Source organism: Acanthopagrus latus, chromosome 9 (genome assembly GCF_904848185.1).
Source record: "Acanthopagrus latus isolate v.2019 chromosome 9, fAcaLat1.1, whole genome shotgun sequence".
NCBI classification, from domain to species: Eukaryota; Metazoa; Chordata; class Actinopteri; order Spariformes; family Sparidae; genus Acanthopagrus; species Acanthopagrus latus.
In genome coordinates, this window is record NC_051047.1 from 22,242,335 (window position 1) to 22,260,996 (window position 18,662).

The 18,662-nt window shown below is 42.9% G+C and overlaps 1 protein-coding gene across 4 annotated transcripts in view; it reads left to right on the top strand.

The window, feature by feature from the left end:
* Positions 1 to 18,662, top strand: part of myo1b (myosin IB) — a 67,141-nt gene that overhangs the window by 29,146 nt on the left and 19,333 nt on the right. For all 4 annotated transcript variants that reach the window (XM_037108872.1, XM_037108873.1, XM_037108874.1 and 1 more), the window contains exons 4-13: positions 1,625 to 1,719; positions 4,256 to 4,360; positions 6,405 to 6,451; positions 8,479 to 8,542; positions 10,706 to 10,804; positions 12,572 to 12,675; positions 13,999 to 14,146; positions 14,925 to 15,043; positions 15,566 to 15,652; positions 16,647 to 16,712. In XM_037108872.1, the coding sequence (XP_036964767.1) occupies positions 1,625 to 1,719; positions 4,256 to 4,360; positions 6,405 to 6,451; positions 8,479 to 8,542; positions 10,706 to 10,804; positions 12,572 to 12,675; positions 13,999 to 14,146; positions 14,925 to 15,043; positions 15,566 to 15,652; positions 16,647 to 16,712 (934 nt within the window). The remainder of the gene's footprint in view (positions 1 to 1,624; positions 1,720 to 4,255; positions 4,361 to 6,404; positions 6,452 to 8,478; positions 8,543 to 10,705; positions 10,805 to 12,571; positions 12,676 to 13,998; positions 14,147 to 14,924; positions 15,044 to 15,565; positions 15,653 to 16,646; positions 16,713 to 18,662) is intronic.

Genomic DNA, 18,662 nt, shown 5'->3' on the forward strand with positions numbered 1-18,662 from the left:
CCAAACCCTGTGATGACAACAGGTGATGCATACTGGCTCAAAAATTCTTCTTCCCATAAGCTTACATTGTAAAGCATGCATCTGTAAAAATGCTGTGTATATATTTTTTTTTTATAGCTTTACAACCCTCTGTGAAATTACTCTCTTCACTATCAGTTTGAGCCAGTTGGTCTGATAACGTGTCCATATGATTGCGTTGTTTTATTCTCATTCAAGTTAGCAGACGGCTAAACCAGAAGTTAGCCACTCGACTTGTGGAAGTCGGTAGTACGTGCACTCTGTGGTCCGCACAGTATGGAAGCTATGCTGCGATGTGAGAGCCGTCCAATCAGAGCAGACTGGTAGTTTTGGGAGGTGGGGCCTTAAAGTGACAGGAGCGTAAATGAAGTGTTCAAAAAGAGGGGGAACTGAGATACTGCGGCAATGTGTTTCTTGAACATTTCCTTGTAGTCACCCTAAAAAAAGGCATGGATCTGAAACATTGCTCTAAATGATGATTTAAGCCCAGTTCCCCCCCTGTGATGATCCAGACAGACTCCTGGAGATTTTTCCTTAAACGTGACGTGGCTCATGTTGGAGGTCTTGGATGAGTACAGTCTTCCGAATCCACTTCTCAAACTAACTCACAGCAAAGACATTTTAAGTGTGTCATAAGGTAAAATCACAGCTATTACCAGACGTGGCTTTGGAAAAAATTCCTGAGTAATGAATGCCAAAGTACCGGTGGGGGACGGGAGTCAAGGAAAAGCTAATTTGCAGTCTCGCGTCCTGCTGGAGGAGAAAGTCAGAACACGGTTCTTGCAGCACTGTACACGACTGTTTTCTTGCCAAATGGAAGCTGTAAAAAAAACCAAAAAACTATTGGTCCAGCCTCACCCTCCAGTGTTCCCTCTTTGTGGGTGTATCACACAGAAATTACAGACCACTGTGCCACACAAGATAAAAAAGTTGACATTGCGATGCGGCCCTCACACCATCCGCACCCTTCTCTAAAACCATAAAGAGAACAACTAATATATTGTTCTGGATTCCAGTCGGGGGGGGGATGAAACTGCAATAACCAGTCCCACTTTCCCATTGTATCACTGTCCTGGAATGTGTGACAATAGGCTTCGTTTATAATAGGCACTCCTCCTTTATCACTCACCAATCTGCTGAGGGTTGGTTTACATTCTCAGTGACACCTGCCAGCATGTAATCAGTTTTCAAGTATTTTTTAGTATGAAAAATACGTAAAAGTTATGGGATGGTTAAAACAATAAGTTTATCTAAGTAAAAATGGCTTCCAAGCATCTAAATTTAGCTTTGTTTGTGTGTGTTTCGAATGCAGCAGTCACATAGTAACGAAGTTCTGGAAAAGAAGTAGGAAGTTCTCCAAACATCGAAGCCAAATCCTCCAATGCAAACCGGCCAGTGTAGCTAAATAAAGCCGCTGTGGCTGTCCCACAGATGCGACCTAATTTCCAATAAACCCACGTGTTATTGATTAGGGAACTTTATTTTTACACTACTATCTTGTAAATCAACCCCCAAAAACATCCTGGAAAATAAGAATATTGTGTAAGCTGACGCCACGTGCTCGTAACATGAAGGCTAATGACTTTGTGCTTTTTCTGTCCTCCAGCTACGCTCTGGCAGATGAGGCCTACCGTTCACTGAGGGACCAGGACAAGGACCAGTGCATCCTCATCACAGGGGAGAGCGGGGCTGGGAAAACCGGTAAGAGGCAAAATGCCAACTGTTGTTCAACTCTTGTTTATACCCGGGGAAATTTGACTCACGGTTGATCACCCTGCTGTTCATACCACAGTTGTCCTTGGCATAAACACACGCCTTAAGGCTATGGATATCAGTAATGCATCTGTTGCCAGTGCGAACATGAAAAGTTCTGCATTTATCAGAAGCCAGCGAGAAAAATAATCAAAAACAGGGTAAATGAAAAAAAAGAATACTCTGTAGAGGGCCAAGAAATCCCTGCAGAGTTAAAATGTGTCATCAGGCCTTCTTAACCGCAGCGCCGAAAAAAGTTTTGTCTGAGGCGTAGTCAAAACGTATATCTAAAGGCCGACTGAAGATAAGGATTGTTATGTTCGAAGCCACAGTGCAGATTTAGATCAGCTCCATCGTTTTTTTTGATGCCACTTCTTTGAGAGCGTCATGTCGACGCATGACGGTACCTACTGGTGTGCTGACGCTTGGCAGGATCCTTCCTCACTCGCCAGTTCAGAAACTTAAAAACTCATGTCAGACTGTTCTCTCCTGCTGATGCTGGAGGCAGCGGTGTCCCCGGGCCTTTAATTTCTCCTCATTTTTTATAATGGTGAAGGCATGTCCTGGTGCAGCTTCACATACCTCACAGAAACCCAGGAGGAATGGAATTTCCTGGTCTCTGTTGGCAGCGCTGTGTCCCAGGTAAAGGTCATGTTGAGTTGGCAGAGCACAGTCTGCGAGGAAAAAGTCGTATTTTTCTTGTAAAAATATCTTCCTGTACAGTAAAGACATGCATTCGTACATGGAATTATACATCTTGACCCTCTCTAAAAGCAGTTATTGGACTGTACTGCAGCTTAGACTTAATTGTGGTGGAGTTCAAACTGTCTGCTTCAAATCCAGAGAGCTGTCATCTACCACGCTGCTATTACATGTGTTCAGCAGACTTTTAAGTGTGGGAGTGATTCGTCATCACAACGTCCATTTGGTTCCTATTGCATCCGTCCACGTGGCTGTATTCAAAGTGTGGGCAGTTCTGAAAAAATGATTTATGTCAGTGTAAGCGATCACAGACGTCCTGATATCATCCGGCTACAAAAGTAATGTAGTTGAATGTAAAGGTTTTTGTGTGTGTATGGCTGTCCTCTCCTTATTTAACATCTCAGTCTGTCATGCAGCAGTTATTTGTTTGCTACTGCACTGATGCCGTCATTTGCTAGTATTGACAGTTGATGGTTTGAAACTGGTAGTACATTGATCTCTGGCTAGAGCCCAGATTTCACTCCACAACTCTCCCTATCGCTATTTGGCTTAATCATTTAGACAAAAGCCTCTGTCAACACTAAGGGATGCACCAATTCATCGGCTGAACATCGGTAACGGCTTGAATTTGACAATAATCATCATCCCTTGTCCACACTCTGTAAGCTCGCCAGTGATAGATCCAGAACATAGCAATGATCATCGCAGCACCGTTTTGACAGATCACTCTTCACGTGGTGTGCCAGCCTTCATTTGGGTCTTCTCAGCCTCTCATGGATATTAAAAACCCCACTCCAAGAAGCTGCCCGGCCAAATCGAGGAGATAAATTTTGGATTTTGTTAATCTCATTGGCCCCCGAGGCTTTGTAGTGAAATAAGGCCATCAAAAACGTGCCTGCCCCCATCGATATGGGTCATTGACATTCGTGTCTGAGCTGGGGGTTTTCTTGTGCTCCGTCTTGCCGTGGCTGTGACCAACTTTATTTTATCATCAGATGCCAGCATAGTGCAGAGGAGACATAACATATTCCTGCAGTCTGAGAGCGATGACTCAGGAAGTTTATTCTGCTACCCTGAGAGATAAAAAAGATCAAGCAGTGCGCACCGTGTTACTCAGCAAAGCACCGACTCTTGATCTCTCTCCGCCATCCTCCACCTTGGCTTAATGCACGAGGGTGTCTGAGAGTTGTTTGTGTGACAGGCTCATCTGCAGTCTGTACCAGCCAGCCACTGCCGAGCTCACTTCCATCCCTCCTTGGCGCATCACTCACATCATCAGTTTCTGGGTCACTGTCATCTTCGCTGGACAGGAGAGATGATCCTGATGCCAGCAGTCATCCTACGAGGCATGTCACTTGTTTCAGACGGGCACAAGATGCCTTCTGAGCCCCGTGTCACGTTCTCATCCAGAAAATTACTTCTGAAAACACATTTCACTCGCAGCACTCTCTCCGAGTCTGTCAGATCAGCTTCGGTCCTGACGCGTGAAGTGGACCGTCTCCTTCGGCCATGTTTCTTCAGTACGTCCTCCCGGTTCCAAGCGAAATCAATCATTTGAATGATGATAACATGATGCAATATTGTTCACCGTCTAGCTGAACTGAATGGGTTCTCCGTGCCCCAGACTAATGAGTGATCCCCACCCTGCCTCGATGGGTGTCAGGGGGGATGAGGTAAGGGGAATTTTTAGGGCACGTCGCACTTGTTCCTCAGTCATGTCTCGCAAAAGGCTTCACCCTAATATTTTTATCTGTGTGTGTGTGTGTGTTTGTGTGTGTTCCAGAGGCCAGTAAGCTGGTGATGTCATATGTGGCAGCGGTGTGTGGGAAGGGCCAGGAGGTGAATAAGGTCAAGGAACAGCTGCTGCAGTCCAATCCCGTGCTGGAGGGTGAGTGAGCGCCGTCCACACTCAAGCTGTGTCCCACTTCGGAGGCTGACTTTGTCTGAAGTTCACGTTCGGAGACTGAATCTGTGTTAAGAGGTTGACAGCGCCGTCTTAAACGCAGCCAAGACGGGAGGCCCACATCTGGGAGACATGAATGATATATGTTTGCAGCTCACAGCTATGGAAGCACGGTGCATTAGTTAGTTGTTTTGAATTATTTTTTGATATTTTTGTTTTCAGAAGGATCAGAAAAAGATATTTTGTCATTACAAAGCTTTCCAAGACAAAAAGTCACAGAGGGCTGCAACTAAAGATTACTTTCTGTATCTGTTAATCTAGTGATTAGTTTCATTTTTGATCATTTATTCTCACTATCAGTGTTTTTCCATCCTGGAACTCAGTCCCCCCGCACTTCATTTTTTTTATATGTGCGCCTGCTCAGGTTGCCAGGATGAAATGTTAGCAGTTAACGTTTCTGACAGCAACAAACGTCCATGTCATTAAGCTATGTACCATACTTAAATCTGCACAGAATTGAATCTAAAGAAAAGAAGTTGCAACGTAAATAAACCCCAAGTTTTATCTCAGATGTGGTTTTGGAGAAACGTACTTTGCTAACATTCATTCTGAATCAAATGAACGGCTTGTTATCAGGCTTCAGCAGAGCTTGATGATGAGCGGAATCCAGTGAATCCAGTGTGTTGGAGCAAGGAAACCTCTAAAAAAAAGGCAAGGAAGGGGAGCTCGAAGGAAAATGTTTCAAAGACTCAAAATTCCCAGAACCCAAAGTGACGTCTTCAAATTAGTTCATTTGTTCAACCAACATTCCAAAAACCAAATAATTTGATTGAATGCCATAAACTACATAGAAAAGTTAGAAATCCATTTAATCTATATGTAATGTATACATGTTGACATTATTACTTAAAGAATGACTGAAATGATAAACCGATTCTGGAAATAGAAACTAATTTTTTTCTATCGACCAATCATGAGCAGTGCTACACACCAACTACAGTACATAACTTTTAGATTGAGCAGACACATGAACATGAACATTTCACTGTCACAGACAAGAAAACTGATCAGCAGAGGGGTCCTGAAAAACAGTTTAACACCCTCTCTTTACTGTATTTCCTCAACCTCTCCGTACTAAACCACACACACCCACCCACAAACATACAGTCTCATTCCCACAGCTCAGTGCTGGCACAGGAACAGCTGTATTTTAATTGGGGGCAGTGGACAGGAAATGCCCATGAATGATGAAGCTGTATTCCTGGGTTGAGTTGCTGCAGGAGCCCTGCACATCTGCAAGAGTTTAGCCCTGCCTGTCTAATTGCTTAAAAAAAAAAGAGGGGGGGGGGGAGGAAAGCACAGTTTTCGTGCAACTCACAGTTTGTCTGATGCTTCCTCTCTCTGATTCTCTCCGAGTCTTTTATTGGCTCCGTTGTCACCCTCAATTTCTTTTCCTTTCTTAACGGTAGAGTTAAACACACTTTAATCAGCTGTTATCAGCGATGGAGCGCTTATGCTAACAGCGCCGCGATGCATGACACATTAATAGCATTTTAATCTAGAAGTGTGGTTTAGAGGGGAATTGTGAGGCCTCCGGATTGAAAGATACCGCTCCGTGTGCACATAAAACGGGGCTATGTAGTGCATTTAACTTGCTCCCGCACAACAAGCGTGTTCAATCACCATGTTTGTTACGGTTTGTTTATGAGCGCCGGCACTTACTGAAGCTCTTTGACTTGAAAGAGTGAGACAGAAAGGTTCAGTCCTCGCTAAGCTCGGAAAGCCCGGGTGCTTTGCTTCGCTTAATCCGTGCAGAATTGCGGGGCTTCATCGGTACAAATGGCTTCGATGTCCAGATCTTAGGTGACTGACAGCTCGCAGGAGTGAGGCTCGGTGTTAATGATCATTAATAACGTTTGGAATATTTGCAAACAAGCTACAGCTTTCTCTTTGATGGCTTACCATGAATCATGCATCAGTGTGGTCTCATCGTGTCCTGTTACGATTTATTTTTTTTCTCCTTTTTCAGCCTTTGGAAACGCCAAGACAGTGAGGAACGACAACTCCTCCAGATTTGTAAGTATCCTCCCCAGAGCTGATGAACAACTAGTGCTGTTTAATTAGATGATTTGCTTCTCTAATGAGGGCGCATGGGCGAAAACTATTATGCAAAGCTTGGATGTTTTCATTCAGACTTCATTCAAGCTAGCACATAATCCCGCGCTTTCATCTGTGTTCTTCCCTCAAAATAAACCCTCTGAGTGTTTAACTCCCCACTTCTGTCACCTTCTCTGTATTTCTTTTAATTTTCTTCTCACGGTGAGTTTCATTAATGTGCTCGTGTCAGTCTGGCTCTTAAACTCATGAACTAAATTGAACTTTGAGAAGGATCTGCAACCGGTAGCTCTGTTCCTCACTTCTCAGTCAGTCAGTGATTCTATCCAACCACAAGTGCAAGTGTGTATATTATATACTTTACACCCGCCCACGCTCCGCCTCAGTTACAGCAGGCCTTGCACGCTTGATACATTACGCTCGCACATGTTGAATTGCCTTTGTAAATGCTCTTTTAGTGCGGCATCGAGGACGAGACCTTCGACCTTCGCTGCTGTACATCAAATCAAAGCGTGGCTAAATGCCAGCGCAGGCCAAGAGCACTCAGCCTTTCTCTGCCCAAAGACTGAGAAAACTCTCGTATGATTGGTTGCCAAATCTCTACTTATCTCCAAATTTAACAAAAGAATTTCATTCAGATTGTTTGATCTTTTGGTTAACTGTGCAACTCTCTTGTGATTTGAAAATGAGGAAGCTGCAGTCCTCAGCGATGGCATCATGAGAATGATTTATAGACGGGCACAAAGGCAGACGACGTGTTATTCCCAGTTAGTGGAAGTATGATAAGAATACAGGGTGTGTTGTGTTTTCCCAAGAGGGCATTTTCACACTCTCTGGATCTGTATTGCCACAGAAGATCCAGCAGCAGCAGCTGCCTGCTTTAGTTTCCTCCCTTATGACATGATATTACATCAGATCAACCCCAACCTTACTTACCTTACCTTACTGCTTGTGGTCAAGTGAATGTCCAATATGAATGTTTATTTAGCTGTGAATTCATCAAAAGAGGGGTCGTTTTTTTCCGAGGAACTTGCAGCAGTGTTGTAAACCCAAACCCAAAAAGTCATACCTGAAATATCATGTTGATGCCTACAACACAGAAACTGCGAGGACCCACGTTGTCCCAGCATGTTTTGGAATCATGCTCGCGTATTGGTACACAAACACACAAGTGCTCGGCCCTGCAGCTGTATTATAACGCGTATTATAAAGGATTATCCCCCTGATCTGTTTATATTTAGGTGCCCCTGGCATAAACCTCAAGTGGATGACCTCTGGCCTCCCCCACTGCAAAACCAGTTCATCAGAGCTCCATCGGTTTATCAGAGACCTATGAATCAAACCTTCGCTTCATTTTGCTGAGTGCAGCGGGCTTATTGAGTTTGGCCGGAGCCCACTCACCAGCGGAGCTTGGCCTGCTCTGACTGAGGACACGTCTGCTATTAATACATCAGAGCGAGGAGGGGAAAAAAAAAAAAAAAATCAAACACACAGGACTTTTTGTTCTGACTTCCAAGACTCAGACAGAACAACCGAAATGGTTTGTTTTAGTCGTCCAGTAGAAGAAGCTGGCAGGGAGAGGGGGGGGCGGCTTTCCCTCCACAGAGGCCAGTTATTTCTAGAGTAGCTTGGAAACTGGTGCTGTTCCGCAACTTGAACCTCCCCTTCATCATCATTTACATACACCAGACATTTTAGTTTTCTTCCTATCTGTATCCTGAAGGTTTTTACAGAGGGGCTTGAGGGGTTTATATCGCATTTCACTCTTAAAAACGTGGCAAAATGTCTTATTTTATGAGTTATCGATCGTCAAGATTTCCGTTCTGGACATGTATGCAAATGATCTCATGTTTCACACGATAATACATACACAAATCAATCGTCTTTAATGTAATCAACTGGGTTTTTTTGTGTTGTTTATCCACTGAATAAATCTGCACTGTCTCATGATCAGTGTTCAGTTCTAACTGCTGCGCTCTGATCCACAGGGAAAGTACATGGACATTGAGTTTGACTTCAAAGGAGATCCTCTGGGTGGAGTCATCAGCAACTGTGAGTGCTACTAACATGAAAATGCCCTTGAAATAAAATAAATCTGTATAATATCATATTTCTTTAATCTGAATCATATTGTTCCAATATTGGTCCTCACCAACCCGACACTCATTGTGTTCTCTCCTAGCAACACGCATAAAAAAAAAAAACTTGAATAGGGCGAACAAGCATCTGCTGTTCATCTTCAAGTGCAGTTTAAGAGGCCATTGAAATGTTCAAGTAGTTGAGGTGCAGTTGGGCTTTTCATTAAAGGCTTAAACAATTGATGGATGCCTCATGGAAACCAGTTTCGGTCCCAGCCAGCACAAAACGCTGACTCTGACTGACACAGCTTCTTTCCTCTGTTTTTTTTTTTTTTTTCTTTCTTTCTTGCCTCTGTTCACATTGTTTTGTCTGCGCTGACTTCTCTGCCAGAGGTCACAGAAACAAAGAGAGAAGCTGATGGCCAAAGGCACAAATGAACCTCTGTCTGTTGGACCAGAGTTAGTCCGACACAAGGGAATGTCTGTGAAGAAGAGCCTGGACATGTGACTGCTTCAGACATGGCTGGAGGGCTGGCTAGACGGATGGTTTAGGATGTTCTTGTGGGGAAAGGCTGGACTGATTTTTTTTTTTTTTTTTCCTCACCTCTCCGTTCATTATTGTCTCCTGATTATACATCCTTCAAATCCTCAGAGCTTCCTTCGACTGAGATTGAATAGCTGTAATTTTTTAAAGAGCGGTAGCTTTTGGTAATGATAGAGTGGAAGGAAGTTTTTGGCAGCCAAACAGCCGAGGCCTTTTGTCACAACATAACAGGATATTGTTCCCCGCTCTAATGTGTGTTTGCTTATCTCTGGGAGAGGAACATACTGTGAAAGGCGCATGTAATAAATGCCCTTCAGCATGCTGTTCTGCACAAAAATGGGAAGCTGCGGCTCTAAAAAGCAATAAAAGACGACTGAGCTGTTCGGCTGGAGACGACGGGAAAGGTCACTTCAGTCCCCTCAGGAAGAGAGACTGAGAGACTCTACACAAAGGTAAAAAAGAAATGAGACCAAACATTTTAGAGATATTAAATACCTCTGTGTCTTTGAGCACAGCTCGGGGTCCTTTTATTATTGATGTCCTGGCTCCTACTTATGTGATTCGTGGGCAGCCGGTGCAACAGCTTTCCCATTCAGCCTGATCCACCGCTGACTCTGACAGCCCCCAGGTCTCTGTGTAGGGCTCTCGAGTTATGTGCTTGGAGAGTGTCCACAGATACAGCGCAAAAGTGGCACTTCTGTCCTCTCAGCACCCACAGACGGGTGAGTCAGAGTTTGTTAAGTCAGAGGACTGACAGCGCCCGGAGCAGATCTTTTCACGATGCGTCCACTTCGGTGAAATGTAAACTCTTAAACACACAGTGTGCCACTTCTGCTGCCGCGCAATTTGGAAGCAACGTGGAAGATCCGGGCGATTTTATCCCCGGACTTCGAGGTATTTCGCTCAACACATCAAGAAACGGGGCCCTGCCTTTGGCTCTGTATCCAGTTCTAATCACACAACAGACGACCGAATGAAACGTACCCTTACCTTGGATGGGTTTGAGCATTTTTATGAACTTTATGACAACAGAGGGAAACACATGACGCAGGTTTAGTCTATTCTATCTTTAAGTCTCCTAAAATAAGATGCTTTGTGAACAGATGAATTGAGGGCTATTATCCAGCCGGATTGGCCACTGAAAAGGAATCTCAAGCAGCCTCAGATGCTCAGCTCTGCAGTTGGTCTTTAATTAAATCATACTCAGTCTAATGTGGTGAGCAGATGATGGGTCCCCTTTTAATCAGGTACTGTTGCTCTTGGTTGGTAGCCCAGAAGCAAAAAGGGCTGACGTTAGACATATCCCCGTGTGGTTTCTTCCTGCTACACTTCTCGCAGTCGGTATACAAACACAAATAACTACCAACACTGGTTTGGTTACCTTGGAAACTCAGAAATATACAGAACACCAGGAAACCCTCTGAGCTCAATAAAGACATGGGGCTTCCTTACTGAAGGAGGCCGGGCCCACATTTACTGCTCAAGGACACCTCAGTGAGTCACCACAGACTCCTGTGAGGACTACTGTAAGGAAATGTACTTCTTTGTCATCATATGTCACTGTTTCCTTTTTGTCGTCCTCTACACTTTTAGATCTGCTGGAGAAGTCCCGCGTGGTGAAACAGCCACGAGGAGAGAGGAACTTCCACATCTTTTATCAGCTCTTGTCCGGAGCGTCCGATGACACACTCAGTAAGTCGTAGAAAACAAGAAAAAAAAAAAGAAAAGAAAAACGGCAGAAATGGGAGCCGAGTGGAAGAATCACTGTTTTGTTTTTAAATTGCGTGGATAGGGACGAACCTAACTCGAAGATTATAGGGGCCCTCGAGGCTGAGAGAAACGGTGATTTGACCTGAAATCCAACCTTCTTATCAGCCCAAACCACAAACTGTGCTCGGTATATATATATTTAGCCTGTTTGCCTGAAATATACACATCGCTGCTCGCAGGAAGTGATAAATCAAACGTCATAGTAGCTACCGCTGCTGTTGTTTTGATTTAGGTGTCCTACACCAGACTGCTGTGGTTGACACGAGCCTGGAGTTTGTGGTTCCTTATTTCAGGGCTTTTGAATGTCATGTTATCATTCACCTCATCTTAACTGTCATCTCGAAGCAGCGACACGCCGTTCCTCATCTAAAGGTCTTACATAAATGTTTTCAGGCCGGATCGCAGCTGGCAGGAACACATGGCTGTAGCATTAATGGGCCAAACTTCCTGCCTAACAAACAGCAGCAGAGAACAAAGACGAGCCGTGAAACCTGTTCCCTCTATTTGCTTTTCTGTGGACAGAGGGCATTGTTTTATGTCCTGAACACAGCAGAACAATGTAATGGTCATTGACTCCAGAGCACGAACATCAGAGGGGCTGGATTCAGCTGTAGCTAATGCAGCCGCTAATGAAATCTGACACATGCACCCACGAGAGGAATAGATTTCTTTGCTACTAGATAGGGGGGCTTTTAAGAGAGCCATTTGATCTCCCGGAATAATGTTCACAGCAGTCGGAGCTTTAACTGTGCAGAAATGGTGTTTGGACTGACAATGGCCCGAAGGTTTGATCGTTTTGTATTAAAGGACAAGTTCCCCCCAAAAGGAAAATTCAGTCACTGTCAACACCTTTTCATGACTCGCAGCATTCTGCCAAACAACTGGAGTCGATGGGGAACATCCTAAAAAATACACAAAATGGCTCCATACAGCTCATCCGGTGTAATTTAACACTCCAGAAGCCAACAGAAATTGATTTGAAAGGCTTTATTTACATTTTTGATGCACAAATGAGCTCATGCACATGGGTTGCACGCTAATGTTTTTAGCTCAGAGGCTTAAAAGGGGCCTATTTTTTTTTTTTTTCTAAATGTTTGGATCCCAGGGTATTCAGAGACGTAGATTATGCCGGATCAGTTTTACAGAACCTTCTTTGTAGTAACTTTGTAGTCAAGTCTCCATCTACCACAATTGTTTATCAAAATGCTTCAACTCTTCTTTGCTGTGAAGCTCCAGAAATGTTTTGTGGGCTATGAACCTTCCCCAGCTTTCCATTGTCTTCAGGTAGAATTAGATAATGATGAAGGATGAATTTATACTTTAAAGGTGCATTACGTAAGACTCTGTGTTCAAATAACTTTATTAATACCTATAGCTAGCGGCAATTTATAGTTACTCTGTTGATGTTGCCCCCCTTTCTGTTTGGAGTCGGAATTCAACTGCTGGCCAATTCTTGCATATTTCACCTTTTTAATGGAGCCTTTTAGTGATTTATTTAGTTTGTTCTTGAAGAATGCAGCTTATAAACATCATCACAAGACTGTGTAGTTTTTAGCTTTTTTTATCAGGCCCTTTCTAGCTGTGAGTCGTGCAAGTAAAATTAATGTAAATAAGTTTTAAATTGCCTGCAGCCGAGCTGCTTAAAACAAATGCAGTTTAAACAGCAACCGCATGGTTTGTGTGTCACAGAGAAGCTGAAGCTGGATCGGGACTTCAGCAAGTACAACTACCTGAGCCTGGACTCCGCTGCGGTCAACGGGCTGGATGATGCAGCCAACTTCAGGACAGTGAGAGTGAGTAGCACACACGCATTTATTCGTCTGTTCGTTTATTCTGATGTTTTTAAGAATAACCCCAAACAGTGACTGGGGTCTGATAGAATTGTTCTCTTTTCTGAAAAAAAAAATGTTAATAGTTTTCTGAAAACACAAATGGATCCTCACAAAAACCAGACCAACGAGAACACACACTCAATCAAAAACACAGACACACTCCAGTGGAGATCGGCAACGACATTTCTTCGTTGCATCATGCCGAGTTAATCTAAACCCTGTACAGAGGGTAGAGGCGGTCTGATTTCTTCTTATCTCCTCGACATAACAAAACCAACCGAGTGTGTATTATAAAAAGTCAGTCCTCTCCGATTGTGAAAACACTCCACACCAGACTCCCTCCCACCTGTTGTGAAATCAGGTGAACTTTGAACTTGACAGTGAACTAACTCCGGGGTAAAACCTGGGAAACTCCAGAAACTCCGAAGAGAAAACCAGTTTCTTTTTTTTCTTTTTTTTTTTATTAAAACAAGTTTGTCCACATACATGCAGGTTCTTGTCTGATTATGCAGCCCGCTGCTTCTTCTCCTCCACACGATGTTATGTCTACAGTATAAGAGAATATTTCTGCTGCGCTCTGTTGTTACCAGTCCCGCTGCAGCAGCGCTCTGCTCGGCTACTGTATACGCCTCTGCAGTCTGCTCTGTCACATCCTATTTTACTTCTGTCCTTGTATTACACATCCTGCTTCTCATCACCTCTCACATACAGTATTCCCCCACACAGCTGCATTTCACCACCGGAAACACAAGAGGACATTCCCTCTAAACAATGAGTCCCCCCACGTGGCCTCGTCTGTTACAAAGCCAAGAGAGGCCACACTTGGTGTGTAGTTAAATGTTCAGTTTAACATTTACGTGTAATTTGAGCAGATATGAATGTATTTCAGTATCACAGCAAACAACAAGCATGAAGCTGTGATGTTTTTGTCGCACGATTCATTTTTTTATTGGCAGGTTGAGATAACATTTTTATGTGTTTTTGTTTGTTGTTTTTGTTGTATCTTCTTGGCACCCTCATGTGTTCTGTAATAAAATGCACTGTTATTTTAGCCTGGATTCCCTCTAAACAGAGAACTCAGTCCAAAGAGATTGTTCTCTTTAATTCAAGGTTAAAGGACTCTGTGATCTGGTCGGCTTATCAATCGGTGCAGCTCGAATGTGCTACCTCATTCTCCATGACGACAACTGAAGTGGTGCACTGTGCGATCCTGCGTCCACGTTTCGAATGTAAGATTCAGCTATGTGATTTGATCTGTGTCGTATTTGCTTCCTGCCCTCCCAGAATGCCATGCAGATCGTGGGCTTCATGGAGGACGAGGTGCAGTCGGTGCTGGAGCTGGTGGCGGCCGTGCTGAAGCTCGGCAACATCGAGTTCAAGCCAGATTCGCGCTCCAACGGCGGCGACGAGAGTCGCATCAAAGACAAGAATGGTTAGTTCAACGGCCAACAAAATGAAAATAATATCTGTCAGCCTGTCATTTCTGCCTGATTTTTTATAATTTGCCAGCTTGATGTATTTGATACCTGAGCCATCTGGGTGTTGAGTCATGATTAGGTAAATATCAGACAAGCTCAAGCTGTTCATTCGTTCCTTGTATTTGAATTCTGATAAATTCTTGGAATATTTTTACAAAAAAAATTCTTACATGACAACGTGATGTTGAGCCACTGCCTCCTCTTGGCTGCTGTGACCTCCTCTACAGTCATCCGTCACCAAATGCGTGTTTGTTTTTTGTGATTTGCCTGACAAGAGCTGTTTGTGTTATCACTCCCACAGCTGTCCTCTTTAGGCAAATATTTCATTTGCATATTTCACTCTGTGATCCATCTTTGTGACACTTTTCCAGAGAAAGTGTACACACCTTGCTGTGTGGTTACTGTAGCATCTGAGCCATATTTCCTGAGTCATGGGTTAATATTATGCTTTAACTATCCTATACTAAATCAGATGTTTTAAAATGTATTGGGATGAAAAAGATAAGATATAAAGACTGTTTATTTATTTGGCTTTTAGAGGAAAACAACATTTTCCACTGAAATGAGGGAAAAACGGTTAACAACTGTATCTTTACAATTTAATCTACAGGCTTCACGTTTGGCCTTAACAACAATATAGAATAAGAATAATGATAACAAGGGGAGAATGTTTTCCATTTCCTTGCAAAATCTGGTTGTTTATCGTCACCATCTTTATATCTGTGATTGCAGATTTGAAGGAGATGTGTGAGCTGCTGGGGATCGAACAGTCGGTGCTGGAAAGGGCGTTCAGCTACCGCACAGTGGAGGCTAAGCTGGAGAAAGTGTCCACGACCCTGAATGTGGCCCAGGTCAGAGGGAGGGTTACTGTCGTAATGTTTCTTGCACCAGTTAAACCAATGCATGTCTGTCCTACTTATGTTGACATTCTCACACACACACACACACACACACACACACACACACACACACACACACACGCATAAGAAGATAAAGGGCCATTTCTTCCCCCTCACTTGCTCCTCTGCCTGCCGACTCTCATCCATCTCAATGCTACATGAAAACCTCTCCATTATAGATAAGCCGTATTCCTCCTGGTAATTCGAATGTAGGTCAAGTCTTAGGGGTTAGTGAGTTCACTCACACTGTTCATAGAGCATGGATGCTGCAAGCACATGGGCCCCTCTGAGTCCAGAAATGAGAAGTGTAAGTGGTTCAGAGATATAAACATGCGTTGGTGGTTTCCTTGCTGTAAGGTTGTTTTTTCTTTTCCCCAAATTTTAGTGTTTAGGATTTGTATAAAGCATTTTTTTGAGTATGCAGTGATCTAATGAAATTGAATCAATGGTCCAGTAACGTGTGTTTATTTACAGGCCTACTATGCCCGAGACGCCCTCGCCAAAAATCTCTACAGTCGTCTGTTTAGCTGGCTGGTTACCAGGATCAATGAAAGCATTAAAGTAAGTAATGTGAAGAATATATTCTGTTTTATTTCAGCTGATTTAAATGCACTAAAAGGAGCTTTTATGTGGTTTTGAGACGGTCACATTTCAATACAGATGCCTGCCTGTATATGACCTACATGAGCAGACAAGATGATCAGCGAGCAGCTCTTTCTATATAGTGCTTATATATACTTTTATAAAAGACATATTACGCTCAGTTTCTGATTTATAATCTTATTTTGGTTTCTACTTAGATCAGTGTACATGCTCTAGTGCTAAAAGAACACATCAGTTTTCTCGTATGTCCAGTGCAGCAGCTCTGTATTCTCTCTCCATCTGTTTTAGCCCCTGTTTCTTAAAGACCAGTCCTCCCAGATACCCGTTCTTCTCTGATTGGTCAGCTCACACACGCCTGAGCCATCACCGCTAACAACAAGAGAGCAGCTGTGCTGAATCATTATTTATGTGTCAAATAAGCCCCCAGCAATAAATAATGCAAATGCCTGACATGGTGATGTAGTGTGATGTCACAAAGTTAAAGGCGAGATTACTGGCGAGGCGTTTCAGGAGCAGTGTTTTCTGTGGGAGAACGGAGCGTCTGTTGATCTAAAAAGCCTAAATGGTCTCCTTTATTGCCTGTCACCGGATCAGATTAAATTTAAAAGTACTTTTTTTATGGCGGAATTTCCTCTCAGCGCCTGAGGAGAGAAGCTGCACTAAAACAAAAGTTTACTCTGTTTCACCCTCATCATATTACAGTTATTAATCTTCAGTGGCCACAAAATGATACAGTACCTCATTGCCATGCATGCTGCTATCAGCTGGGTTTTAAAAAAGAAAAAACATTTTATTAAAAATACATTACGTCTTTCAAAAATAAATGCACCCAATAAGCCAGAAAGTGAAATTTCCTTGTAGCTATTTTAATCAGTTATTCTGTCTTCAGACTTGGCGGTACACCACGATCACAGTGTTTTTTCTAATATTTAACGATTTTCTCTCCCTGCAGGCACAGGCTAAAACTCGTCACAAGGTCATGGGCGTGCTCGACATCTATGGGTTTGAGATATTTGAGGTAAGACAAATGGTCAATCCAAAACAGGCTCTCCTTGCTTGATAAGCCACAAGGACAGAATCTGACCAACCAAACGTTTTATTGCATTCAGAAAGGATTTTGCCCCCGGGCTGTTTGCGTGCGTGTTTTTCGGTACCTGCGAGGAGCTTATCAACAGTTACCAAATGCTGAATCAGATCAGATTAGTTCAGCTTTATTGCTCCCTAGGGGTAGAAATTATTTTTGGTGCCCGTGTGATTTCAGTATGAAAATCTGAATTTCACAGTAGAGAGATGGCCGCAACATTAAGGAAAAACGCACATTATAAACACATTATATACATGTTATGGCTTAGCTGTCAAAGATATTACACAGTGAACGGAATGTATATGATACCTCTGCAACATTAAATAGCCCGGCTTAGATATGTGTCATGTTATTGGCCATTGCATGTAGATAAGTGTGCATGCAAACACATGTGAGACACAGTTTGAGTGCACTGTATAGACTAAATGGAGTGTAAATAAATGCCCTTGCCTTGTTGCCTGATGCCTTCACATCCCCCCACCCCCACATGTTCATGTCTTTTTCATATCCTTGCTTGTTTCACCCTCCACTCACTCTCAAGTCCTTCCTCTCCTCTGACTGTTGTGTTGTGTCTGGGTCACCAGGATGGAGTAAGTAACACCTGCCACCGGCCTGTTTGCTGTGCCAGTGTGCATGCCGTGATCTAAAAAAACCACTCCGATTCACTTAATCTAGCTCCTAGTTAAAGACGATTCAGGGTTCCCTGTGTGCAGCATAGTCACACGGCTGAAAAGATGCTAAAGAGGCCTTTGCATCGTTTTGAATCTTAACATAGCACCCAGGGTGCTTGTTTATTAAGTACACCTAGCAAAAACTGAAGCAGTCTGATGAAGCAGCCCTGCAGTTGACCCCATGAAGATCACTATGAAATGTTTTGAAGAGAGATGTTTTTTTTTTGGAGGCTTTATACTAAAAGATGTTTTTAATATTTTCCCCATCCCATTCATATCAATGAGGTTAGGCTAGATACTGTTTGAGTCTTGATTTTTGCAGGGATCCTGTATGACACTGCGGTAGTGTTTTGCTAGGTGTACCTGATAAAATGGCAACTGAGTGTGTCGCTGCTGTGTTGAATGTTAAATAATGATAGTTTAAGGAATAGTTGCTTATTTCAGGTCATATGCTTATTTCCTTTCTTTACAAGGGTTATATTTAAAGATTGACACGACTCTCAAATATGAAGCTACAGCCAGTTAGCATAAGTAAATAAGAAGCTATAGCCAGCAGCCAGTTAGCTTAGCTTGGCTTAGTGGAAAAACGCAAATCAATATCAATTGACATATTGAAAACCAGCAAGATTAACGGGCATCCTTTGCTCGCTTCCCTTAGATTGAGTTAGTGTAGAAAATTGTGTATATACGCGCCATAAATTAGCTACAGCCAGCTGCCAGACGGCCTAGCTTAGCGTTAAGACTGGGAAGAATCGGCTTACCTGGGGACTCGCCAGCTAGCTAGCTCTTTCTTGGTTGGTAACTGTAACTTTCTGGAGTTTCGTCATTATGGTGAAAACCTTAGGAAGTTGCTCCACCCTGCCAAGAAACAGTCTGGCACTTTATTATTCATTTATTTATTCATTTTACTTCTGGCTGGCCATTTCTTCTTTCTTTATGTTTTTATTCTAAGCTAACTGTAAAAGAAAGCAAATAAGCGTATTACCCAAAATGTTGAACTATTCCTTTGTCAGAGAATATAGATTAAGCTAACGCTTTAGTGTATTTTTAATAGTCTAGTAGTTATTTAACAAACTAATTATATTGAGCAGTACAGGTGTCATTTTGATATAACAAGATGGGCTTATTGCAAATTGGTGAGCTGGAACTTTTCCCATAATTTACAATTTTTTCTATTTGCTAGAAAATAGAAGGAACAGCTCTAAAAGAAAAT